General features: G+C 49.9%; 1 protein-coding gene across 1 annotated transcript in view; it reads left to right on the top strand.

Moving 5' to 3' along the window:
- Positions 1 to 25,471, top strand: part of PDIA5 (protein disulfide isomerase family A, member 5) — a 92,937-nt gene that overhangs the window by 13,692 nt on the left and 53,774 nt on the right. Inside the window, exons 2-5 of the mRNA XM_011950796.1 lie at positions 8,493 to 8,619; positions 11,748 to 11,835; positions 21,962 to 22,045; positions 22,304 to 22,349. Of these exons, the coding sequence (XP_011806186.1) occupies positions 8,493 to 8,619; positions 11,748 to 11,835; positions 21,962 to 22,045; positions 22,304 to 22,349 (345 nt within the window). The remainder of the gene's footprint in view (positions 1 to 8,492; positions 8,620 to 11,747; positions 11,836 to 21,961; positions 22,046 to 22,303; positions 22,350 to 25,471) is intronic.

The following is a 25,471-nucleotide window of genomic DNA, read 5'->3' as shown; positions in this document are numbered from 1 at the left end:
CCGGGCGAGGTGGCGGGCGCCTGTAGTCCCAGCTACCCGGGAGGCTGAGGCAGGAGAATGGCGTAAACTCGGGAGGCGGAGCTTGTAGTGAGCTGAGATCCGGCCACTGCACTCCAGCCTGGACAACAGAGCGAGACTCTGTCTCAAAAAAAAAAAAAAGATCATTTATTTCATTCATGCAGAAGCCTGCACAGGGATATTCCAGGGCCAGAATATCCCTGTGTAGTGTCAGGGACCCAGGTAACATCTATCTTTTTAGCTCCTCTTTAGCAGGCCCTTCCTCCCCATTGTCTCAAGGTGGCTGCTTGAGTTCCAGCCATCTTGTCCAAATTCCAGCTGGCAGGAATGAGGCAGGGTCTAAGAAGAGTTATATCAGATGTCTGTTAAAGTTGCCACATCACACTTAAGCTCGCGTTCCAGGGGCTAGAACATGGCCACACTGGCTGCAAGGGAGACTGAGAGGTGAAGAGGTTTTTATTGCAGGTGGCCACTTACCCAGGGAAACTCAATGGTTTCTTCACAAAGTGTGATTACCTCACAGTGCTGCTCTGGTGGTGGTCATGAGAATGAGTTTATCAAATGATACGACTGTAAAGAACTCTGGAAATCACTCTCAGTTCCTCAGTTTTCCAGAGTAGGAAGCAGACTTGGAAAAGGAGAGACGACAACCAGTAATAATCCAAGAAAGCACAAAACTTGAGCTTCTGACTCCAGGTACAGTGCTCTTTCCGCCAAACCACAAGCTCTAAATTCTCAGCCCACTGAAGTTCTCTGACCTTGGATTTAGGGCCACACCTGTTTTCTCAGGTCCTCCTCTTTTCCCTGAGTCCCTTTAGTACCAGCTTCTTATGAGTCTAGACTTAGATTCTGACATTTCAAAACTATTTTGAGCAAAATGTGGGTTAAACTAAATTAAACCTGTTTCTTCACAGTTCTCAACATAAGGGTATCTTTTTTCCAGGTGACAGAGCAAAAGAGGTCGAGTCCCACCTTCACCCTTTTTCCTCAGTGTTAAACTTCTGTTCCCAAGTCTTCCTCCGTTGGCAAGCTGCTTTTACATAATTGAATATTGCTGGCTTCATGGTCTGCATTGAATGGTAAATCCATAATGACAGACGGCTTTGCTAGTTATAGAGAATGTGAGGGTGCTGGCACACGCCCCAGAGATGAGGAGCTTTTTAAAGCTGAGGTGTAATGTGGCAAGGACTGTTCTCACTGATTATCTTCCAGCGTACCGGGACTCTTACCTCTTTAGTTTGATGGTGATGCTGGGTGGCGATCAGCCTCATTAAGTGAGGTAAGTGAAGAGGGGAGTTTGTGTGTGCTATGTTAGCAGATGGAGAGGACCGCACACTTGCTGCACACAGTCTCTGGCTGGGAACAGACCTGGGCTAATTGCCACATTTAGGATCCTCATGCTCTTGGCCCCAGGAACCTTGGGAGACTCCAGGATCTGCTGGGCTTACAGAAAGCAGAGGGTTAGTCTAAACCCCTGCTGGGACCCTCCTTGCCCTGGGATTCTGGGAGATGGGGGCATTTCCTGGTTGCTTCGGCAGGCCCTGCCTTGGAAGGAGATGTTCCTTTTCTGCTTGGGTTGTGCCATCTGTTGCAGCAGTCCAGGGAGCCTGTGGGGTTGAGAGAAGCAGGCTTCCTCTGGCCAGGAGTCGGGAGGCCCAACTTGTAGTCCTGGCTCTGTTACTTACCTACTGTGTGACCTTCGTAATTAATGTAACCTGTCTGAGCCTCAGTTTCCTCATCTGTAGGATGAAGCAGGTACCTACTCACTGGGGTATTGTGAGGGGTAAATGAGTTAGTGGGTATGAAACCTGGGAAGTGTGCTCTAAATGTGCCGTGTGACCTCTTGGTCTGGGTCGCTGTGCAGCTGGTGATGATTTGAGGCTTTCTGGTGGCTGAATGTGTGTACGTGTTCGCTCCTTCCTGCCTGGACCTGCTGCCCTACCTGATTGCAGACAGGGCCCCTGGAGAGGAAGAGGTGGTCTCCGTGTTACTGCTGTCCTTGCTCCACTTCTAAGTTGTCTTGCTAATACAGAGAAGTGCAATTATTCTGTGCTTCTGCATGCCAAACGTTAGATTCTTTGTCATTTCCCCCCTCATGTAGTCCTGAGCCACCCTGCAAAGTGGGCATTGGTATTCTCCTCTCCACCTTGTAGGTGGGGAGTTGACACTCAGAGGTCTAGTAACAGGCCTGAGGTCATCTTGCTGTAAGTGGTGGCACCTGGATTTTCCCCAGGTCTGTCTGACTCCTGAGCCAGTGCTCTTTCTGTGGTGTCTGGAAGACTGCAGAGGGAGGAAAAGAGAGTGGGTTTCTAAGTGGGTGGTTTGTCTGGCAGGCTCTGAATGAGCAGACACCTGTCACAAGAGCACGGCAGGGGGTCTGGAAGATGAGGAAGGACTCGGTCTCCACCCCATTGCCTCCAGCCATGGCAGAGATGGGCAGTGAGAACCTCCGTGCCTGGCACTCTGTTGCTGCTGGACTCTGAAGACAGCCTGTACTCAGGGGAGGGATTGGGTGGTGGAAGGGGACTGGTGCTCTGGAGGGAGGGGGTGCAGTGAAGCTCTGTGAGGGGGTTTGGAGGTTGGGAGCACTGGTGCTCTGACAGCGATGTGCTGGTTGGCTGATAATAGGCAGGACCTGGCAATGGGGACCTCTGTTTCCCAGAAGCAGAAAAGGGGAAAGCCATTTTTGCTGGCAGTGTTCTGCCCTGCACCAGGGAGATGCTTTATGGGTCTCAGCTCAGCCAGCGGGGGCAGCTCAGCCCTGATGTAAATACTGTTAAAGCTGAGGGTTGTGAGCAGAAAGAAAGCAATTATTGGAGAAGGTCAGAAGGGGTTTGCATGGTGAACAAAGGGGATCTTTTTTCTCTCCTCTACCTCTAGAGCGATTGACTTCGAATGTAAAGAGCCTGCCAAGCCCAGGAACAATGCCGTGACTGGCATGGAACCCTGGCTGCCTTTGGAAGCACTTCTCAAATCCTGCCCTTTCCCCCCAAGGGGCTTGACAAAGGAGCCAATAGTTTTTGCATCATTAACGTTGTTATTGTTGCTGTAGTTATTGTTGTTATCAAGGTTTGTGGGTTGTGACTTATGAAGTCTGCAGTAAGGCTCTTGGCAAGGTGCTCCGAGGTTTGCTGGGACTGCATCTTAAGGAAAGGAAGGAGCGTGTACATTGGAAAGGTTAAAATGGACTGAAGTGGAGGAGAAAGGAGAATGTTAAGTGGCAGGAGGAAAGTCCCCTTGGGCTTATGGGGAGGGAGGAAACGGCTCCCACTTGTCTGCCCCTGTGGTTGTTTGCTAGGGTGAGGGTCTATCTGAGGCCAGACACAGAGGGGCCTTTCATCCTTCCCCTTCTCAAAAGCCGGGTTAGTGTATCAACTCTTTGGACCCCATGTCTCTGGATTCTCCCTGGATCGGCCTATCCTGATGATTTTTCCTCTGTTGTTCTCAGATCCTGCCACTCTGGGCAAATCCGGTTTCGCCTGTGCCCACTAATGCCTGCACGCCCCCATCTTCATGGGATACAACTTATCCTTCTTCTGACCCTGTGGAACCTCCTTGCACCTTCCCATTATCACCCCAGCTCCTGTGCTCGGTAGACTTTCTCTCCTCTGCAACCTGGCTTCAAGCTCCCGCCACGTGTGCCACTGACATTCTCACCAGTGTTCCCAGGGACTTCACCGCCTTTGGCCCTGTCCCAGCCCCTCCCCACTCTGCCTGCCTGTGGATCACTCCGTTTTCTTTAAAAGCATCCCCTCCCTAGTCTCTATGGACGCAGCCCTCCCCACCTCCCTCTTGGTCCTGCCTCCTCCCTCACTGAGGGTGTTTCCTGTCTCCTCCCTCTGAGCCTGGCCCATGGGGACTTCATTTACTTGCTGGCTCACCTTGCAACCTGGAGGATGCCTGTATTTGATGCCTCACTGTCTACCTGTCCAAAACCTGAGCCTATTATCATCTTCCTTGATGTGAGAGAAAAGCCTCCTTCGCTGCTGCTTCTCCGTTCTTCCATCTTTGGCTTCTTCCAGCCCAGAATTCTGGGAGTCATTTTAGACTTTTTTTCTCTTTCTTCCTCACTTACCTATGAATAGTCATTGGGTTTTGTTGTTTTTCCCTCTGAGGCTTTTGCATTGATCCATGTCTCTCCACTCGCGCAGCCACCCAGCAGGGCCCTCCACTTCCGGCCTCCCTGGCTGCTGCCCAGTCTGAGGTCACGGCCAGATGAGTCTCTATAATACCATGTTCATCCTTTCACTCCCCTGCTAACTGGGCAATGATGCTTCCCACTCTCTTCTTGCACCAGGTCAGGCCCTTGGACAGAGTTTGAAGAGCCCAGCCTGCCCCGCTGACTTCTGCCGTGCTCCAGCCCAGATACCCCCTGAGCTGTGGTCTGTCTCGTTTCCATAGTCCCTTTGGGCCTCCCAAGGGCTGCTGTGGACTCACCCCATCACATGCTGATAGTGGGTGACCTCTGCTAAAGTCAGGAGTGTGGTAACAGTATAATTTGTCATGTTTATAATACTGGGCAAACATTTCCTGAGGGCTTTCAATGGACCAGGCGCTGTGCGGGGCCCTGCCCTCCTCGAGAGCTCTTAATCTTGGGGGTTGGGGTTGAGTGTAGGGAGATGGACCCTTCATACGGCTTCCAAACCGGCTTGGCTGTGGGTGATGCCCAGTCTGAGCCCCAGCGTCATGTCCAGTGATGGTTTTCAAGCAAAGTAAATTTGCTCAGCACGTTTCTGGTTGGGCTTAACTTCTCTACTGCGTGACTCCAAACGCTGGGTGAGGGGCTTGGCTGGCTGGCTGGAAAGTGGTTTGTTAAATCTCAGTGGCCCTTGGTTAGATGACCTGCGGGATGGACAGGGTTTTATGGGCAGGAAGCAGAAGGTGTGCTGTAAGCCTCAGCTTCTTGTGGTTTCTCTTGTACACACTTTGTTGTCGCTGCAACTCGGCTGCACACAGCCTGCCTGGCAGATGAGCTCTGGGCTCACCCTCCCTCCTGCCTTCCCTTTTCCTTCTCCCCAGTTCCAGAAGTGTGGGTGCCTACCAGCCCCAGAAGAGGCTGGGCTACAGGTCAGAGTCCTGAGGCCCTGGGCAAGAGCAGTTGTTGCTCTCCACTGGTCAGATTATCTGAGGATTAAAAACAGCAGTGAGGCAATGTGTTTTTCCAACAGATTATTTTTTTCCCTTTAATCATGTGCATTGAGCTGTGGAGTTTTCAGTCTGAAGTCCATTAGCTCCCTGGGAGCAGTAGGATAACATATAATAATAATAAAGTTTAGCAAGCTTTTGGGTGAGCTCTTAAGGTGGCCTGCATAAGGGCAGTGGGTCCTCAGGCATTTTACCCTGCTCTGCAGGGTGTGATGAGGGAGAAATCATTCCTTGGCTTCCTCTTGGATGGCTTGACTCTGGGGAGAGGGAAACTTTGAATTCCGATGGCAGATTATATTTAGAAACACTAGAATATGGTCATGTTTCAGTCTCTTCTCTGCTGAGATGGAAGTTTGTGTTGCATATTATGGTAACTGATACTCTCAGAGTGCTTTCTGATTTATAAAACACGTTCAATAAATTATCCCATTTCATCCTCACTGCAATCCCACGAAGGAAGTATCATTATCTCTATGTCAGACGGGAGTCACTAAGCCTCTAAAAGGTTGAGTGACATTGGCTAGGCATCTTAGCTCTTGAGTGGTAGGGCTCAGACTCAATCCAAGGCTTCTGGCTGCAAAGAGGCAGGGGGCTGAGAAGGCGTGAGCTCATATTAGAAAGACTGGGATTCAGGTCCTGGCTGTACCTGACGAGCTGTGTAATTTTGGTCATATTATTTTTTAAAAATTTTTTTGTAGCAGAAATTAAAACTCCTCTCAGTATGACCAAGCATATCAAATAAGCTGTGGTTGCCTCTTCTTATTGACTGTGTTCCTCCATGAGCTCTGTCCTTGCTGTGTTCTGGTCTGGTTGCTCTGCAGGCTGTTGAACAGTTGTCATCCTGGGATTTCTCTTCACCGTCAATGTGGTAATCCTTTTGTCTCTCTCTTTCATGAAATTCTTTGTTTCCATGTCTAATTTTTCATTTACTTTTTGTTTTAGTGGAAAATGGGTCCCAGTATCTTTATGAGAAAGGGTGCACTGGTGGTAAATTTTATACATCTGATATCTTTCATCTGTTCAAGTAAGTTTATTTTCATGATTGATGGATAGTTTAGCTGGTTACAGAATTCCAGTTAGAAATCATTTTCCTTGAGAATTGTGAAGCCAATGTTTCGTTGTCTTTTGTGTGCTGATGAACAGTCTTATGCCAGTTCTGACTCCTGATCTTTTGTATGTTGTATTTTTTTTTTATTTGAAATGGTTAGGATCTCCCCTTTGTCAGCAGTGTTCTGAAAGTTTTCAGTGATGTATTTTGGTAAGAGTCTTTTTATTCATGATGCTGGGCCCTGCCATCTGAAGACTCATATCCTTCAGGTTTGGAACATTTTCTTGAATGATTATTTTTAATTTATTTGCTTTTTTAGAGATTGAGTCTCACTGTTGCCCAGGCTGGCCATGAACTCCTGGGCTCAAGTGATTCTCCTGCCTCAGCCTCATGAGTAGTTGGAACCGCAGTCATGAGATACTGTGCCAGGTCTCGAATTAACTTTTTGATAATTGATTTTTCTCTTTTTTTTCCTCTCTTTTTCTTTTTCTTGAGTTTCTTTAATTTGGCTCTTGCACTTAATGGGTCTATTCTCTTATTTTTCTTAAGTCCTTTTTTATTTCTTGATCTTTTTGTTGTATTTTCTAGGAGTTTTTTTTTGTTTTTGTTTTTTCAATTCTACTTCCAACCCTAATTATTTCTGTGATAGTTTTACTTTCCAAGAGATTTTCATGATTCTCTTTGAGTATTTATTTTTCTTCATATCATTCTATTCTTATTTTATGGATGCACCATTTTATTTCTCTGAGAATAATAATTTTCTTGTTTTCTTCTGTGCTTTTAATTTTCTTTTTCCTCTACATTTCATCTTTCTATTGGTTTGTTCTGGTCTCTGTCTTTTGTAACTGGTGAACCTTGATCATCTGTCTGTTTTGAAGAGCAAGGTACTAGCCCATGGACTGGCAGCTCTGTGAGTGTGTGGAGGGAGTGGAGAGTGCTTGTTTACTGGGAGAGCCTCACAGTGGAGATTTGAGCAGGAACTCAGCTGATTGAGGATCTCCAAATCACTGTCTTTAGGTTGTTTTTCTTATGCTTCTCAGTTTCCCCAGAGGGAAATTCTCTAATCTCTTGCCTGGGGAAAAAGATTGGCAGGTCGCATTCCAGAGAAGGGAAGGGAGATGCTGGGGGCTGGGAGCTTGGAGGAATGAGTGATCTCAAGATTCAGTTTGTAGACTTTCTCTGAATCCCCTTGCCTTTTCTGACGGCCATCCTCCTACCCTCTGCCGGGTTATCTCCCAGTGGAATTTTTCTTACTCAATCTCTCCATATAGTAACCCTCTTGCTTTCTGTCAGGTGGGCAAGGGGCTGTTGCCCAGCTGTGCAGTCTGGGCAAGGGGATCTGCTTTGTGTCTACTCCTTATTCACACTTTTAATAAACCCCCACCCACTGCTTTTAGCCCACCCTTCATTGTGCCTGCAGAGGTGCCAGATACCTCCAGTTCCCAGAGTTTCCCAGGGTTCTCTGGGGGAGAATTGGCTCATTTCTTGTTGACTAACCTCCTGAGATCACTTGCCTGAGTAAGAAAAGCTAAAAGCCTCTCACCCATCCATTCCCATCCTAAACATTAAGGGATGATCTTATTTCTCTGTATATTTTATGCTTTGGTGCTGCTAGATGGGATGGAGTTTTTACATTGCCCGAGAATATGGCATTGGGGTAACATGAGGAATATGGACAGACATTGACCTCCCAGGGGGCTCTCGACTGATGTGTAACAATGCAGAATGTTTATACAAACCTCCCTTGGTATCCTTGAGGGATTGGTTCCAGCATCCCGCCTCCAGAGGATACCAAAGCCCATGGATGCGCAAGTCCTTTATTTAAAATAGCATGGTATTTGCATCTAACCTATGCATGGCTTCCTGTATACTTTAAATCATCTCTAGGTTGTTTATGATATCGAATACAATATAAATGCTATGTAAGTAGTTGTTATACTGTATTATTTTTATTGGTATTATATTTTACTGTTATCCTGTTATTTTTTATGTTTTTCAAACATTATCCATCCATGGTTGGTCAAATCTGCGGATGCAGAACCTGCGAGATAGAGGGCTGACTATGTATATCTGTAGTCCATACAGCCTTATAAAAGTGTATGGGGAAGGGAGACTGGGAGTGGGCTGCGGAGTGTCCCTAGAAGTGAAGAAGTAGGTGTGGTGCATGAGATGTATTGGTTTGCCCTCATCCTCTGGAAGGAAAGCAGCTCTAGGCAGCACCGATTCTTCTGGGGCCCAGCCAGAAGCTGGAACTCACGGTCGTTGGCTCCTTGATCCCCAGGTGGTCCTGCCATTGTGGCTGTCTTCTGCAAAGGTCTCCTCACTCATTGAGAGAATCTCTGACCCCAAGGACTTGAAAAAACTGCTCAGAACCCGGAATAATGTACTGGTGCTTTACTCCAAATCTGGTGAGTGTCCCTTCCCAGCCTTGAGGTCAACCATCGGGGTAGGATGGGATTCAGGGGAAGGAAGGGGGTGGACATGGAAGGCAAGGAGACCTTAGGATGAAAACCATTCAGGGAGGGTCCAAGGGACATGGGGTTTGTCAGCTTTCTCAGAAGACAGAGGCAGAGGCATACAGGAGCATTAGCTCTGCCACTTTCTGATCCCAGGGGGTGGGTCCGTTTCTTTTGATGAATGTTTGTTGGGAAAGTCCTCTGGAGCCCCTCACTCCTCAAGAGGGAGAGGGCATGTGTGAAGTAGGATGGAGGATCACAATGGCGGGCACTGGGGATGGATGTCCTGGCTTCCTGCACAGGCATGGGGCCGATCCCTGCCAGGGCATGCTTTGCCAGAGCTGTTGATTAACTGGCCAGGCCAGCCTGTTGCCAGCTGAATGGGCCCCAGGCTTGGGAGCACTCACCCCAGCTGGCAGCCCTGGCCCTGCCAAGCCCATCTGTCCTGCTCTGAGGTCAGATGCAAGACTGAATTTGGAGTGGGCTCTAAGCTTGGGACACAGCATTTCTTGGGGGCAGGAGCAGCAGCCTGCCTCTCTTCTGACCTTGAGACTGGCAAGGACATAGCAGATGGAGAGAGGTTTGCTTGGCTCTTGGCAGTGACTTTGGGGGAGGGTGAACGCTGACTCCGTTGAAGTTGTTCCAGCGGAGTTAAGTGTTTTTTGCTGCTTCTAAGGATGCCAAGTTTTCTGTGGCCCTGGAGAAGCAGCAGCCAATGGCTGGGCCAGTTCCGGGCATAGGTTTCCCCGGCAGCTCAGCCTCAACCCTCACTGGCACCTGGGCATAGGTTTCCCCGGCAGCTCAGCCTCAACCCTCACTGGCACCTGAGGGATGATAGAGGCTCCAGATGTGCCTGCATTCTCCAGGCATCCCTGGCACGTGGGATGTCTTCATTGCCACTTGCAGCTGCTGCTTCCCCTTCTGAGGGTCTGACGCACATACCCCGAGTGCATTGTTGGGAGCCCAGCATCTGACTAGCATTTCTCTGCTGTCACCTCTCAGGAATAGAGGTGAAATCAAGGGAAAGGGAAGCAGTGTACTCTTGAGGCCTGGGGCATAGGGCCCTGAAAACATGTGGCTTGCTGCTTTGGATACTCCTGGAGTTGGAGCTAGGATGATTGTCAGTGATAGACACGTTCCATTCCTTCTCTAGGGTAGATCCTATCATATTAGCTCATCATAATACAGTCTCATTTGCTCCTTTGCCAGGAGGGAGGCAGTGCGGGTTGTCAGAGGACATCCAGTATACAAATGAGGAAATGGAAGCTGGGAGTAGCAGACTCGTTTGAGATCTCCTAGCAGCAGGTGGGAGCTGGTCCCCTATGCCCCGCTGCCTCTTATTTTCTCTGATGGAGGATGGGAAGAGAGTATTGATTCTGCAACGAGAGAAGGGCTTTGAGATCAGAATGGGGCTGAGGCCGGAAAATCATTAGGGAAGTTAGAGAGTGGAAAGGTGGGGCCTGTTGTCAGGAGCTTGCAGGGCAGGAGGTAGCGCCTAAGTTCTCTTTCTTCCCTCACCCGACCCTGTCTTGAGCCATTGCGAGTAGAGCCCCTGGTGCTTCCCACTTGTCAGCCTACCTCCTGCTTTCATTGCCTGATGGGGCCTGGGCAATTATTTTAACTTCCTGCCTCCTTGCCCAGGCCTGCTGCACGAGAGACATGTGACCTTCAATGGGGTGTTGAGCAGTGCAGAAACTGGATTTTCTTTGCTCCCTCCCATCCTTCCAAGCAGTGCCTCCCTTTCCATGGCTGAAATGCAGGTTAGGGCAGGGGGTACTTTATCTTGCTCTAGTTTATTTCTCCCCCTCCCCTGCTTCCCAGAACCCAGTCCGAGCAGTGAAACAATGGCTTCCCCACTTCGGTGGCTCGCCCTCCTCCTGTCCCCCGGCCGTGGTTTCCTGGGAGTGCCTCCTCCGGGTGACTCTCGTGCATGTCTCTTGAGCAATACTTTTGTTTGCTTCTATGAAAGGCTCAGCATGCTCTGTATTCACAAACAGCTACCATTATCCACACTAGAAAAGGCGATCTGCGGAGGCACATGATTCAGACATCATTTCTGCTTGGCGTGGGGATGTATCATACGGTTTCTGGCGGGAGAAAGTGGCAGATCGCTCTCCCCACCGGTCTTTGTCTGGCAGGACTTTCAAGTGAGCTCACAGGTGTCACCTAGGAGAATGTGACTCAGGGGCCTGCTGGCCATAGGAATCAAACACTGGCCACAGCCACTTTGCAGTGGATCATTGCAGCCTGGCAGTGCTGAAATCCTGGCCACAGAGGCTCTGTCCCTAAGACCCTGCCCTCCCACAGTAGTATGCGGATGCCTTGCCCGGACCCATCAGGATTGACACCTGCACCAATGAGAAAGTCTTCCTTTCTTGCGATCACTCCATCCTGTCCCAAGGCGTGGTCCACATTCCTGCAACTGACTCCTGGAGGTGCTGTCAGGACCAGCTCTTGCCCCGTGGCTTCTGGGGAAGTGGGCTGTTAAATGGGGCTTAGGTGTCTTTGGCATTGGCCCATCAGAGCCTAGTGTCACATATAGACCTCATTTTACCACCAGGTTGTACTGAGCTCCTAGATAAGCGTGTGCTCCACGAGTAAAGGAAGGATCTGACCCCAGCTCTCGTCAGCTCCTAGGTGGGGTGCCAGGACATTTGAACATGGAGTCAGCAACATCATTCCCTACTTTAGTTATAGGATTGTCATTGTTTATGGAATTTTCAAAATGCATCCCAGAAAGACACAAGTCAGAGACTTTACTGGCCTTGAGGATCTGGCTGAGAGATTCTTGGAAGAGTAAAGTGTGAGGTGTGGCTTAAGGTAGGGTGACTTGGGGGTTCTGTGTCCAAGAGGAAGGCTCCTGAGGATGGTGGGATCAGGGGTTTCTGAGAAGAGCCAGGACTATTCTTGCAGCACAGGCCCTGGCACTGTTGAGTGCAGGGATGGGTGTTTTACCTGGTGCTCAGGACTTTTCCACCCACTCTGGGATTGGTCTCCATCCTTCCTCACCTCTGAGGGAAGATGGCAGAGGTGACCCAGTGCCTTTGGGCACAGATGTTTAATTTTCTGTTTTTTTACAGAGGCGGCAGCTGAAAATCATCTCAGGTTACTGTCCACAGTGGCCCAGGCGGTGAAAGGACAAGGCACCATCTGCTGGGTGGACTGTGGGTATGTGCTGGGGCCATGTGCCATGTGGCTGCTTGGCAGGGGGCACTTGGGGCTTTGATGGGTGGGGACAGGAATTGTCCCTTGATTAATAATCTGGGAGAGAGGGTGCGATGGTAAGGTTCCCTCTAGTGATACTTCAAGGTCACTCTGGACTGGAAGAGTGGTGTCTGGCTTTCCACCCCTTTCTTCACAGCCCAGCCCCCTTTTTTCCCTTTTTCCATAGAGCTTTCACTTTCTTCTATTTCTATGTGTTGCTTTCTTCTGTCTTCCCAGAGGGAGGTGAGTGGCAGAGGGGGCCTTCCTGTCTTACAGAGGGTGGCCTTGATACCCCGAGAGGCAAGGTGATTTTCAGGATTACCCAGCAGGTTTGCCTGTGATGGGTCCGCAGCAAGAACCATGAGCTTTACCCTCAAGCCAGGACATTACCACTAGATGCCTCTGCTGCCCAACATGCAAAGGTAGAATCAGTGGGTCGTGCTGCCTGTGCCTTGGCTTCTGAGGGGGCCCAGGCCTGTAAAGGTCTTCTAAATCTGTAATGTAGCTACTATTGCCTGAGTAATATGCCCTGTTACTACCCTGCAGGTTAAGCGAACATTTATGGTACCCACCCCAGTGTAATCCTCTTCCTCTTCAGTCTGAGTTCTAAATGGTTACTTTTCAAGTGAATTTTTGGGACACAACTGATTTATAAGTTGATGACCTCAAGTTTGTTCTGCCTGTGATTAGAGAGCATTGAAGGAGATTCATATTTTGACAAAGCACTGAGTGAAACTAGGATAATAAGTCTTAGCCAAGTGGTGTGTGCTGTAGAGGGTGTGCGTGTGTGTGTGTGGCCTCATACTTCCAGATTCATTCAGATACTAACTGAACAGAAAAGGCTGCTCACCAGGCAGTAGGTGAGATCTTAGCCATTGGTTAATTCTAGTTCATAGTTGATCTGAAAGAGTGCTTGCCTTCCAGGCATCTCTCTGTCTCCCATATTTGACCAGCCATGCTCTGTGTGACTGGCAGAGTAACAAAGCCTGTTAGGTGGAGACAAGGCACTTTGGAATTTCCATATCTGGAGATGACAACAGTTCTGCCAAGCTGATGGAGGCTTATTGTAGTGAGTTCTTACAAGGCTTGTAGGTGGCAGAAATGGGCAGAGGAGCTTTGACTTAGTTGCTATCTCCACCTGGGTCCATGTGACAGACATTACCGGGCATTTACTACGTGCTTTGAGAACACACAGATGGGTACCTGCATCCTCAAGGAGCTCAGTGTGTGAGGAGAAGGCAGACACTTAGCCCAGTGATTCCAATGTCAGGTGAACAGTGCCGCAAACACAGACTATATGTATGGAGGGAGAGCCCCTCCATTCTGCCTGGAAAGGTTGAGAAAAGCTTCACAGAGGAGGTCGTGTTCACATTTGGCGCAAAGACCTCAGAGCACAATAGCACGTGCTCACAGTGCCCTGGCTTTCCCTGCAGGCGGCCACCTATGGAGTGGACCCCCAGAACTGCCTGTGGAGGTGAAAGGCCTGCTGCTGTCCCTGAGTGGCCTGGAAAACATGCAGCGCAAGGTGCCTGAGTGAAATGGGGTCAGGGGTAGTGGGTGAAGACAGACTATGGAGATTCAACTTCAGGACTCAAGTTTGGAAACATGATGTCTGGAGTCAATAAAAGTGCCAGTGAGAACATCCTGTGAATTTCCACGTGCTCAAATTAAAATTGGGGCAGGGAAGCACCTTGGAGCTTGAAAGAGTTAACCCGAAGACAAAAGGATGGACTATTCCATGTAGTTGCCTCACTCTGTTGAATTTATTGCTGTAAGAGGACATAGAAACTGAAATGTTAGATAGCTTTTAAAATTGTGTGGATAAGTAGGTGAATTATGGAGCCAAAGTGGATTAAGTTGGACTCAGGAATATCTGGGTATGAGTTTGAAATCAGAGGCAGGGTGCAATCTTTCCTGAGTAGCCCAAGGTTCAGAACTCTGGGCTGTGGCCCAGGTAGGCCACTCTAGGTGGCAGCTGTCACAAACCACTGCTGGAAAAGGAGATCTCCAAGAACTCAGCTCCTGCCCTCCAGCTCATTCACTCCTGCTTCTAGACTTCTAAACTTGCCTGGAATCATCAGGACATGGGGAGCCCCCGTGTTAGCTCCACAGAGCCCTGCAATGAGAGCTCTCACGGTTGTCCTAAGTATGTCCAGTCCATGTCTGTGGGTCTGTGAATGAGACACAGCCAGGGATGGGCAGAAGTGCCGTTGGGAACTTTGCTTTCTGGTGCTGTCTGCCGAGGAGCGAGTAGATGGCACGGGGCCAGGCCGCCTTCTTTATCCTTGTCACTGTAAAATAGCAGGTAGCCAGCCAGAGCTCACCTCCCTCAAATGGGCCCTGCTGAGGCACCCATCTCTCATCGTTCCCAGCTACACTTCCTGCTCTGCCCACGAAGGGTTGGTGGCTAGGATGGGGACAGGGCTTGGGGTTGGGGTGACCAGGAAGGTCAGGAGTACACAGGCCACCCTGCTTTTCCCTTTAAAAGGCAGGTGAGGGGAACAGGGAGCGTCTGGGGTGAGAGAAGATGCTACTCCAGTGTTGAGGTGTCTTTGCAGGCGTGTGGAATAAGGGAGAAAGCCTTGGGCTTTGGAGGGGGCCCGGGCTGACTGCTGACTAGTTAGTTAGCTGCGCTGCTCACTAGCCCTGTGACACCAGGCAAGTCGGTCACCCTGAGTCTGTTTCCTCAGCTGTGAAATGGGACAGCGATACACGTTCTGCCTTCTTTCTAGGTCTGTGATAAGGATCGGGCAAATGAAAGTTCTTTCTAAAATAGGAAATACAATTTAAATGTGAGACACCATTCTCCTAGTGTTGTTTTTCATCTAGACAAGTTTGTTCAGGAGGAAGCTGGAGGGGGAGAAATGGTATGCTTGTTCACTCAGCAACTGTCTACTGGGTGAGGACCCCTTGGTTCTTGTAAAGATGAACCTGAAGAAGGTTTTGGGCATGGGAGTGAGCCCCAGGCCATGGGTGTTTTGCTCTGACCCTTAAGAAGTACAGGGTGCAGGCTGGGCACAGTGGCTCACACCTATAATTCCAGCACTTTGGGAGGCTGAGGCAGGTGGATCACCTGAGGTCGGGAGTTTGAGACCAGCCTGACCAACATGGAGAAACCCCATCTCTACTAAAAATACAAAATTAACTGGGCATGGTGGTGCATGCCTGTAATCCCAGCTACTCGGGAGGCTGAGGCAGGGGAATCACTTGAACCCAGGAGGTGGAGGTTGCAGTGAGCCGAGATCGCGCCATTGCACTCCAGCTTGGGGTACAAGAATAAAACTCCATCTCAAAAAAAAAAAGTACAGGTGCAGTGGAATTTGTAGGACTAAAGGTCAGAAGACCCAGCTTTGAGTCTAGGCTCTGACCTCAAATAGCTGTGGGGCCTTTGGCAAGTCACTGCCCCTCTCTGGGCTTCAGTTGAATCTTCTGGGAAATGTGGAGTTGAGTCTTCCAAGTTGCTCTCATCCCTAAATAGCCTGGTTCAGAAAACGCTGGAAGCTTCCAGGCTTGGTGTGTGTGTTATAAGCATGGTGGTGGGCGCGTGCCTTCTAGTCTTTGAGGGGGGTCTTTTTCTCTTTGTGCCCCTCCCTCCCCATTCCCCATTTTGGAAGGGTGCCTATCCTTCTCTCTGAGGTTCTCTCATGTCTCCCTCTTTTCTCTCCCCTTATTAGGTTTCTGTTCCCTTTTCCCAGTCCTGAGTCCAGGACTCCCCGCAACCTTGCACGGCCCTTTTTGTTTTTGAGACAGTCTCTGTTGACTAGGCTGCAGTGCAGTGTCACAATCTCAGTACATTGCAGACTTGGCCTCCCAGGCTGAAGCCTTCCTCCCAGCTCAGCCTCCCCAGTAGGCGCATACCACAATGCTCAGCTAAGTTTTCTATTTTTTTGTAGAGACCAGGTTTTGCCATGTTGCCCAGGCTGGTCTTGGACTCCCAGGCTCAAGCAATTCACTTGCCTCTGCCTCCCAAAGTGCTGGGATTACAGGCATGCGCCACCGTGCCTGGCCTGGCCTTCTTTTGGCCTCTTTTCTCCTCTCTCCTTTCTATATGGATATTTCTTTTCCTTTTGTTTTTTAATTTTTTTTGCTTTTCTGGCTCTTTCCTCCCTATTCCTCTATGCATACCTGCAGGAACACACAAACACTTCTCCGCTGGTTTTCTCCCTGCTCCAGGTCCTGTCACTTGTTGCTCTGGGGTGTCTGTAGGGCGTCTGACTTCTGTCCAGGGTTTTGTCAGCTTTCCTTCTCCCTCACTCCACTCCTGGCTCAGACCTCGACAGCCACGCTCAGTCTGGCTGGTGGTGGTTGTCCGGCTGTTAAGCGGGTTGTGTGTGCGGGAGTTGGTATTCCCCTCGTGCCCTGCCAGCTGGGCTCTGGGGCTCAGGCTTGGCGTGGAGTGCTGCTGTCTGGGAAGTTGAGCTGGAGCCAGCATGGAGCTTTGCCTGGTTTGCTAATTCCTGAGGCTGCATCTCACAGGGGGCAAGGCTGTCCTATCAGGTGCTTGCTACTTTCTTTTCCTTAAGGCTTAAGGTCATTGCTTAACCACATCTGCTTTCTTCCCTGCCCTCCTCCCCATCTGCTTGATTTCTCTGGAGCGGTGACAGCTTCCCAGATGTAAGATTGGGGACCTGCCAGAGCAGGCATAGCATATTTTAAAGACTTATGTTTTCTCCTAAAAACTATTTGAATTTAGCATTTGCTCTTCAGCATGTTCAACATTATTTACCAGGGGGTAAAACAGACTCCCAGAAGAAGTGCCATGTTTATCTTGTGGCTTCAGATACCTTCCAGCACACCACCATGCCCTTGTTGGAGTGACACATCCCCTTGAGGAGCAGAGCCTTAGAATTGCTGGGCTGGGAGGGCAGCAGAGGGGAGGCACCTTACATGTCTTCAGAAAAGCCATGTTCCTCTCTCTCTTTCGCACCCCTCTTACTAACTGTACTGTGTAATCCAGACCCTGTGGTGCACCTTCTTGAGGCATGTACCAAGGGAAACAGCCAACTGGGGGAGGAGCCCTATTGTAGGGAATCCTTCCTTCAGAGGGTGCTACGTGACCACCACGGCCTGTCCAAGTTCAAGGTTCAGCTCTTCCAGGACTTCTGTCTCATTGCCTCCTGCCTTGTATCCTCCATCCACATTCTTTCACATCGTCCTTGGTACTTGGCATCAGGCAGTCACTCAGTATTTCTTGCCCAGCACTCGCCCCCCTTTTCTTCATGTCCTTGAAGTGAGGACACTTTCTACCTTACTTCTCCTACCTGTCCCCAGGGAATCACGGGTCCACCTGACCAGAATCCTGCCATGTTAGACCGGGGCCGGTGGGAGGAAGAGAGTTATCCCTTCTTTGACGGGGAAATGGAGCTAGAGAGGCTGGGGTAGCCGTGGGCACAAAGTTAATGTTAAGACAGGCAGAAGCCTTCCTTCTTGTCTTCAGTGTGGTCTTGTTTCTACCCCACCAGGAGGGGCTGAGCATGGTCTGCCGTGGGCGTGAGGACCCCAACTGTGGCTGACGGAGGGTCCGGTTGGGAGGCGAGGAGAGAGATGACAGGGCTTCAGAGGTTGTTTTGTCTCCATTTTTTGCCCCAGGTTCTGGCTTGTGGTTCATGTGTCAGGATATAAGGCAGCCTGTCTCAATGCTTTATTTAGTCTGACTTGACCCCGTAGAGAAATCAAGCTCCATTCAGTTTATGTGGATAACTCTGGCATTTTGCAGCTCAGGAAACTAAGGGTCCTGCCAGAGGTCGCTAATGGCAGAGCCAGATGTTGAAACTGTCATTCTAGTGGGCTGTGGTACTTAGGCTCATGAAAGACCTCAGACCCCCACCCCCTGACCCTGCCGTCTCCCAGACCTTGTTTTTTCTCTTTCTTCCTGCTCTCACCCCCACTTGGATCCCTGGGCCTGACTCCCGGGAGTGTGTGTCTCCAGTCTCTTGGATAGTAATTACTGCACAGGAAAATCCAATAAACACAGCACTGTGTACCTGCAGCAGCCACTCCCGACTAGCAGCCAGCTGTCCCATGGCAGATGCAGATGAAAACACCCATGCCCATGTGTCTGTCTGAGTGTGGGGGTGTGGGGTGGGGAGGGAAGTGTATATAGGCCCCTGCAGTCTTTCCTTCCACATTCTCCGTGGAAGAGAGCCAAGTGAGGTGGGGAAGGATAGGATGGAGCAGATCAGTGGCCTTGGCGCCTCATGCCTTGGAACAGTGGTGAGTAAATGGGCAGAGGGATGGCTGGTTCTTGCAGGACAGGGGCCAGGGGAGTGGCGGGTGAGGGTCTTTGCACTGCCAGCCCCTTCTCCATGACCCCTGGTGGCGTTCTCCATCCCCTCAATTCTAGCAAAGCATCTCGTTTTCCTGCTCACTGCTTTGTCTCCTTTCTCCCCTAGAGCCTCAATCACTGCCTGGGGGAGGGAGGTAGGCAGTAGATCAATTAATTGTACTTAATCTCTCAACTCGGATCCTTTTAAGTCTCTGAGCTTAGGTAATTTTCTCCCCTACTTGAACTCTTCTGGTATTTATTGTCTGCACTGCACAATTAGCATGTGCGCACTGCTTGTGCACACACACACTACTCACACTTGTACACTCTGAGAGACAGAACTATGGGAAGGAGGGGAGCAGTGCTGAGAGAACATTGTCAGGAATTGTCATCTGGCAGGATTCCTGGAGCTCAGTAGACGGAGCCCAGAGATCCCAGAAAGTCAGAAACGCAGAGCCTCATCCCAGCAGCGGTAAGATAGTATCATTCATTTCAGCCATTCAGTCAGGTGATTTATAGAGTGCCTACTATGTGTCAGCTGCTGTTGTGCCACTGGGGAGATAGCTGTGCACAAAACCAAGCCCTTGGCTTCACGGAGCACATGTTTCTGATGGGGCAGGCGGTGGACAAGTTGGTCAGATGTTGATAAGCGCCGTGGAGAGGAAGACAACGGGGAGGGGAGATTGGGAGTGCTGGATCCAGTGGCCCTCGGGTCTGTGCCAGAAGTGTGCTCAGAGGGGACAGGAAGCCTCCTCCCCACTCACCTCTCAGGGAGAGAGAGAATGCAGGGGATGGGGAGAGGAGAGAATCCTTAGGAGTGTTACAAAACCTAACAAGGAAGGTGGCACAGAGTCTGCAGTGAGGGTTCGTGGGGTACTTGCTTAGGTGGAGTGAGGGCAGGAGGCTGCGCACTGGGCTGAACCTTGGAGGCCAAACTGAAGAACAAGCAGGGGTGCCTCTGTGGCCCCAGCTCTACCAGCCAACTTAGTTGATTTGGATTCTTAGTCCTAAGACTTGCCTGGTCCCTCAGGGAACCTAAGGCTGCCGTCGTGGGACTTTTTCGTGGAAGGGTTTCCCACAGAGTGGACCGGGATTGGCGTGGGAATGAACAAGCCCCTGTTTCCTCCCTCTGCTTTGTGATAGTCACAGGCAGAGGCTGCCAGCCAGGCTTGATGGAAGAGAGAGGGACATGGGGTGGGGATTCTCCCCTCCAGTTGCTGCCTTGCAGCGGCTGAGCCGCCCAGGCAGGCACTGCAGCGTGAACGGAGAGGCGATGAGCTGGCCCTTTGCATGCCGCGGGTGCCAGGATGGGGCTGATGGGGCTGAGGGAGGCCGCGCACATCCCATCCCAGCCTTGGCTCCTGCCCCAGCTGCTGTTTGTTGTTGCATTTGGGTGGACGGTAGGTGGTCACAGAAACAGTGGAGCACAGCAGAACAAAGACCAACGAAGAAAGTGCCAAGTGAGTGGTTGTAAACATCCCGAGTCGAGCCCTCTGTCCCAGGGAATTAACTCAAGCGGGGAAGGGGCACCTCATTCGCAGTTGTTCTCAAACAGACCCACCACCCGTCAGTGCAGGTTCACCACAGAGTCCCTGCGGGACAGGGCACACCTGAACTGTAATAGCGGTTGTCAGAAGAGGCATATGTGGACCTCAGAGGGCTTTAGGATAAGAAAGTTTTCAGCAGATGCCCTGGGCTGCCCTCTGTATTTGGAGAGCCCACTCCAAGCTTGCCCCTTCTCTCTGGACTCTATCCTAAAATGTCCTTGCCACCTTGGGGGAGGAACTATTGCAGTTCCTCTCTGGATTCTTCATGCATTTCATGAGTTCCCACTGTTTGCCAGGCCCAGAGCTGGAAGCTACAGTGGCTGCAGCGATGGCTAGACAGCTGGGAGAGTAGGGAGGAAACCCCTGGGCCTGAGGGAGGAAGGGGGCAGGGAGACACTCCTCCTTTCTGACCATCACACACTTCTCCAGTAAGACATGCTTCTTGAGTTGCAAATTGCATCTTTACACTTAAAATGAGGTCCTGCATTTTTTACATGTCCACTGATGAGTGTTGCTTTTAGAATTGAGCTGAGTGGTTTAATTAGTCCATCTGTTCTGGGCTGGGGCACAGCTGTGTGAAGCTGATGGCTATTGGTGGAGGTGAGGCATGTAAGCAACTGGGGGATACAGTGCCTTGCCTCAGGTGGCTGTTGTACCTGTCCCAACAAAATTCCCCAAAAGATGACTCCAGTTGTGTAGTCAGTGGTAACCAGTGGGCATTGGGTAGCCAAGATGCCCTCACTGAGTCCTTTCAGGGCTGGGGAGATGGCCCCCAAGTAACAAGCAGAGCTCTCTGACTGGCTGAGTGCAGGCAGGATGGGGAAGCTGTGAGAGCAGGTCAGGTCTCTAAGGGGCTGGTGTAGGGCACAGGGGAGCCAAACCTCGTGGAGGTAGGGGAGAAGAACATGAGCCAGTGAAGGAGCTAGTCTAATGCAATGAGTGGTTTCCAAACTTGAGCACACATCAGAATCACCTAGAAGGTTGTTCAAATGCAATTGCTCACGTATCCCCAGGGTTTCTGATTTAGTAGGTCTGGGATGGGGCTGATAATTTGCATTTCTAACAGGTTCCTGAATGATGCTGGTGCTACTGGTTCAGGGACCACATATTGAAATCCATTGTTCTAACAGGCAGAGCACTAAGATGAAATGAGGTTGTGCACGAGTGCTTTGTAAACGGGGAATGGTACCTGACAGGCATTTCTTATTGGAAGAGAGTGTAATATCCCAGATGTCAAGGGAGGGGCTCCTTTAACCACAGCCTGGTCCTTTCCCCTTTTGTGTTTTGTCAATACCTGGCCAGATTGCATAACTTCTTCAACATGGTAGCATGTTTTCCTCTTACCTTGGTCACATAGTGTATAGCACGTAGCCTATGTCAGAGCTCTAAAAACAAAAATCTTGCTTGTCCCACCCCTGACAGTGATTCCAAATAACAATCAGGGGAAGGCCAGGGCATCGATCTTTTTAAAAACTTGCCTGGTAAATCTAAAGAGTGGCCAGGATTGGAGTTTATTTTCTTGTTACCATGGGCTGTCCACACCCTAAGCTGCTGAGGCACCTCCTTTGTCTGGACCTGTCTTTGTCTGGGCCTGAGGGAGGAAGGGGGGGCAGGGAGACCAGGCCAGCTAACATAGCAAAACCCAATCTCTACTAAATGTTCTTCTCCCTCTGTCTCTCTGTCTGTGTTGCCACCCACAAGTCGTGACACACCTGCTCCTGTCTGCTTGTCTCTTTCTTTTCTTTTCTTTCTTTCTTTTTCTTCTTTTTTTTTTTTTTTTTTTTTTTTTTTTTTTGCGGTGGAGTCTCTCTCTGTCATCCAGGCTGGAGTGCAGTGGCACGATCTTGGCTCACTGCAACCTCTACCTCCCGGGTTTGAGGGATTCTCCTGCCTCAGCCTTCCGAGTAGCTGGGGTTACAGGCATGCAACACCACGCCTGGCTAATTTTTGTATTTTTAGTAGAGACGGGGTTTCACCATGTTGGCCAGTCTGGTCTCGAACTCCTGAACTCAGGTGATCCACCTGCCTCAGCCTCACAAAGTGCTGGAATTATAGACATGAGCCCCCGCAGCCCGCCTCTGTCTTTCTTGATCAGCCCTTAGCCTCCTAGTTAGTCTCCTCCCTCCAGTTCTCACAGCCCATCTGTAGTAAGGCCCTCATCTGCTATTGGGAATTCCAAGTTACCTGGCTTATTTCTTAGGACACCAGCAGATTTTGCTGTCAACACCTTTATGAGGACTTCAGGTGATTAATGGTTCCCAACATTTGTGTCTTTCAGTGATGCAGAGAGTAGGAAATTGTGCAAGAAGATGAAAGTTGACCTGAGCCCGAAGGACAAAAAGGTCGAATTATTCCATTACCAGTAAGTACACATGGGCATTTCCAATTTCCAAGTAAGTGCCGAACGTTTTCATTGGTATTTTCAGTGAACAGCAATTTTTAGTTAGATTAATTTTATTTCGGAATGGTTTTCTTCCTGTGTTTACAATTGTTTCTTTAAAAAAATAAAATCCTGAACTGCATTCAAAAGCTGAACCTTATTAAGATGCTGCAGGAAACCAAAGGTATGTATCTTCACAACCATTCTTAAAGTTAACACATTTTTCTCCTCATTTGACAGGGATGGTGCATTTCATACTGAATATAACCGAGCTGTGACATTTAAGGTAAATTTACCTCCCTCATTCTCAGCAGAGGTGGAGTCTGAATGGACGCCCAAAGTCTGGCAGGTTTTCTCTCTGAGAAAAGAAAGGGCAGATTGCACAAATAGCTCTTCTGAATGACCTGAGAGATTCTTATCTCTAAAGCGTATGTCAGCAGAATATCTGGAAAAGTTTGTAGCTCTTAACACAACAGATTGACCCAGCTTTGGAGATGGGCTTGTGAATGTATCAGCAGTTGTCCAGTGAGGCAGATGATGTCACCTCTCTCTCTGCCAAATGCCTGGGCCTGCTTTTGCTGTAGCTTCAAAGTCCTCCCCTCATCTCTGCAGTAGTGGCCACCCTCAGGCTGGGTGGGACGTAGGGTGCCCAGGTTAGCACAGGGTATCACACATGGGCAGGTTGGCACCTTTGGCCTGATGCATCTTGTTCCAGATGAGATATGGGTATCACTGAAGAGTTCCCTGCTATCAATCCAGTTTAGAAGTAGATGAAAAAGCATAAATGGAAAGAAATATGAAATCCTGTAATCTATACATGCTTTGTAACCACAAAGCGGCTGCCCCAGCCCTTAGTCCTCCTGAACTGCAACTCTCCTCCTTCAGGGTTAGGATTCCCTTCCTCCAACCTGTCTTCTGCTTTCTGGTCCTGTGTTGGCTGAAGCCATATATTTCTTCTGGTCCTGACATGTTTGAACTCACTTCCTAACCCTCCTGTTTCCCACACTGGGTTGGACCCTGTGCTCCTGTCTCTTCATCTGCCCCTCTTTCTCCATCTGTGTCTCTTCCATTTTTTTCCTATCTGTCCATCTGTCTGTGCAGCTGTCAGAGACCCTCTCCCTCTGCCCTTCCTTCTCCCTCTGTCTCTCCCCACCATCTCTCCAGGTCATTTCTTGCTTATCCACTAACACTCATTCTTTTTTTAAGTTGCTACAGCGTTCACCTTATATAGGGACTCAGCCTGATTACTCATCACCTTAACACCTACTTAGACACTTAGAAAGTTCTTCCAACTACAGTTGCTCAGCCCTTCTTATTCTGTGTTCAGATGTCAACCGAAGTTATTGGAGAGAACACATGTTCCCCAGGAACAAGGTTTAATTGGGTGAGATGGGGGAAGTGCTTATGCAATGATGGAAAGAGGGCTAGGGTTTTGTTTTATTATTGGAGGCTGTGTATATTTTATGTTTAACTGAGACCTCTGAGGAATCCATCTTGGGCTTATGGAGCAGGGAGTTCTGAGCAGCTACTCAGAACTGTGGTAGCAGAGAAGCAGCAAGGAGCCCAGGCGGCCCCAGCATGCCACTGGGTGTCTGGGTGGGAGAGGCAGAACCCTGGCTTCGCCCCACTTCTTACAAAGATCAGGTGTATGAGGTCGGCGTTCTCTTGACCTTTCCGTGATTTTGGCATCAACAAGGTGAAGAAGTGGCTGAGCATTGTATGGGGCCAGAGTCTTCAGTTTCAGATGGCACTCTTAGTCCCAGCACCCCCAGCAGGACTGGAGCAGAGTCCCTGGAGTTCTCCAGGGCAGAGGGAAGGGGAGAGGATGGTTCCCTGACTGCTGATGGCTTCTGCTTTTTCAGCTTGAGACAGCTGAGATCAAAGCCCACCTTAGTCACTGATTAACTTTCCATTCAGTGTTTCTCCTTGGACCCTGACTCCAGAGAGACGGAGGAGCCCCCAATAGGAGGGGCCCATGGCCTGCAGGCCCATGTTCTGGCTGTGGTTTTTGTCAACCTACATGGTTGGGCAGAAGCCTGGTCACAGATGCTGTGCCATGGCATCTAGAGAGGTCACAGGCCAGATAAGTGAGAACTTATCTCCCCATTGGCAAAGAATAGAAAACTCAAAGTGGGGAACATCCCCTTTAAGCTGCCTTTTCCTTGTTTGTACATACTCCCCAAATCCTTACTATAGAAGTGGTGAGGGCCAGAGGTGCCTGGCAGTCTGCATTCAGATGACTCACTGATGATCTCAGGGCCCAGTAGCTGTGAGCCAGGATCACAGCCGGGAAGGTGTCCTGAAGGCCAGATGCAGTGTCAGGCAGTGCCTGGGACTCAGAGCACCCAGAATAGGACAGTTGAGGGTGGGCTTCCAGGTACTGCTCCCCACAGACTTTCCCCTGAGGTCTTGTCCAGTTAGATCAACTCGGAGAGAACCTATGGGTGGGGTTATTCAGCTTCAGTTAAATGAGAATAATCCTCACCTGAAAAACAAGGTTGTGTGTATGGACATGTCAGTTGTCACATTAAAAGGTCATTTCTCTCCTTTTTCCATCCACTGCTGTCTTTTCTTCTTGGCCACCCTCAGACTGGATGGGACCTCAGGCTGAGGTGGAGATGGGGGTGGGGGGCTGGGCGTGGGGCCAGGAGCCCCCCCAGAGCAGCAGTTCTTAACTTGTTCTGGGATCCTAATCCCACTGAGCACCTACTGAACACAGACCTCCCTGAAACAGTCTATGTGCATACAATCAAAGTCAGTGTTTTCACATGAACCTGGGTTTTCACTGACTCCTGAAGTCCCTCGTGCACCCTAGATTAAGAACCCTGCACTGGGTATTTCTGGAACCCCAGGCAGGTGGGCGCCTACCAGCATCTTTCTCACATGGCCTCGTGGACAGGTGCCTCTGCAGCTGTGGGTGAGTGCGGGTGTCGGGAAGACCCTGCCAATTCCATAGTTCCTTAGGTTGTCATGGCAAAGCCTTGACAAGGGACCGAGAAAGGGTTGATCCGCCTTTTGCTGTGGCAGAAATGGCTCTTCTCTTGCCAGGAGGCGTTTCACAGCTCCACTTGGACAGGCAGGAAGCACTACCTGAATGAAATCCTATGAAGTCTTGGCTATCTCCCATTCTCCTGTAGTAGTTCTTTCCAAATAGAGTTTCCAGAAATAATAAGCCTTTCTAAGGTCCTCTCTGTGTATGACCGGTGGATGGGCTGAATGCATACCCTTATTATTATAGAAGGGCACTTCCCTTTCTCATCTCAGGCCACACACACACACACAAACGCACACACTCTCAGTTCAGCATCTGCTCGCTGGAGCGTGGTCAAAGTTGACAGAAGTAACAGAATCTGACTGGGGTCTGGTACCTGATCCTGGCTCTCACAGACTTTGAGCACCATCTCTGAG

This window comes from Colobus angolensis, unplaced genomic scaffold (assembly GCF_000951035.1).
Source record: "Colobus angolensis palliatus isolate OR3802 unplaced genomic scaffold, Cang.pa_1.0 Scaffold31, whole genome shotgun sequence".
NCBI lineage: Eukaryota > Metazoa > Chordata > Mammalia > Primates > Cercopithecidae > Colobus > Colobus angolensis.
Note: the sequence above shows the minus strand (reverse complement) of the source record. Positions and strands in the feature narration are given on the sequence as shown.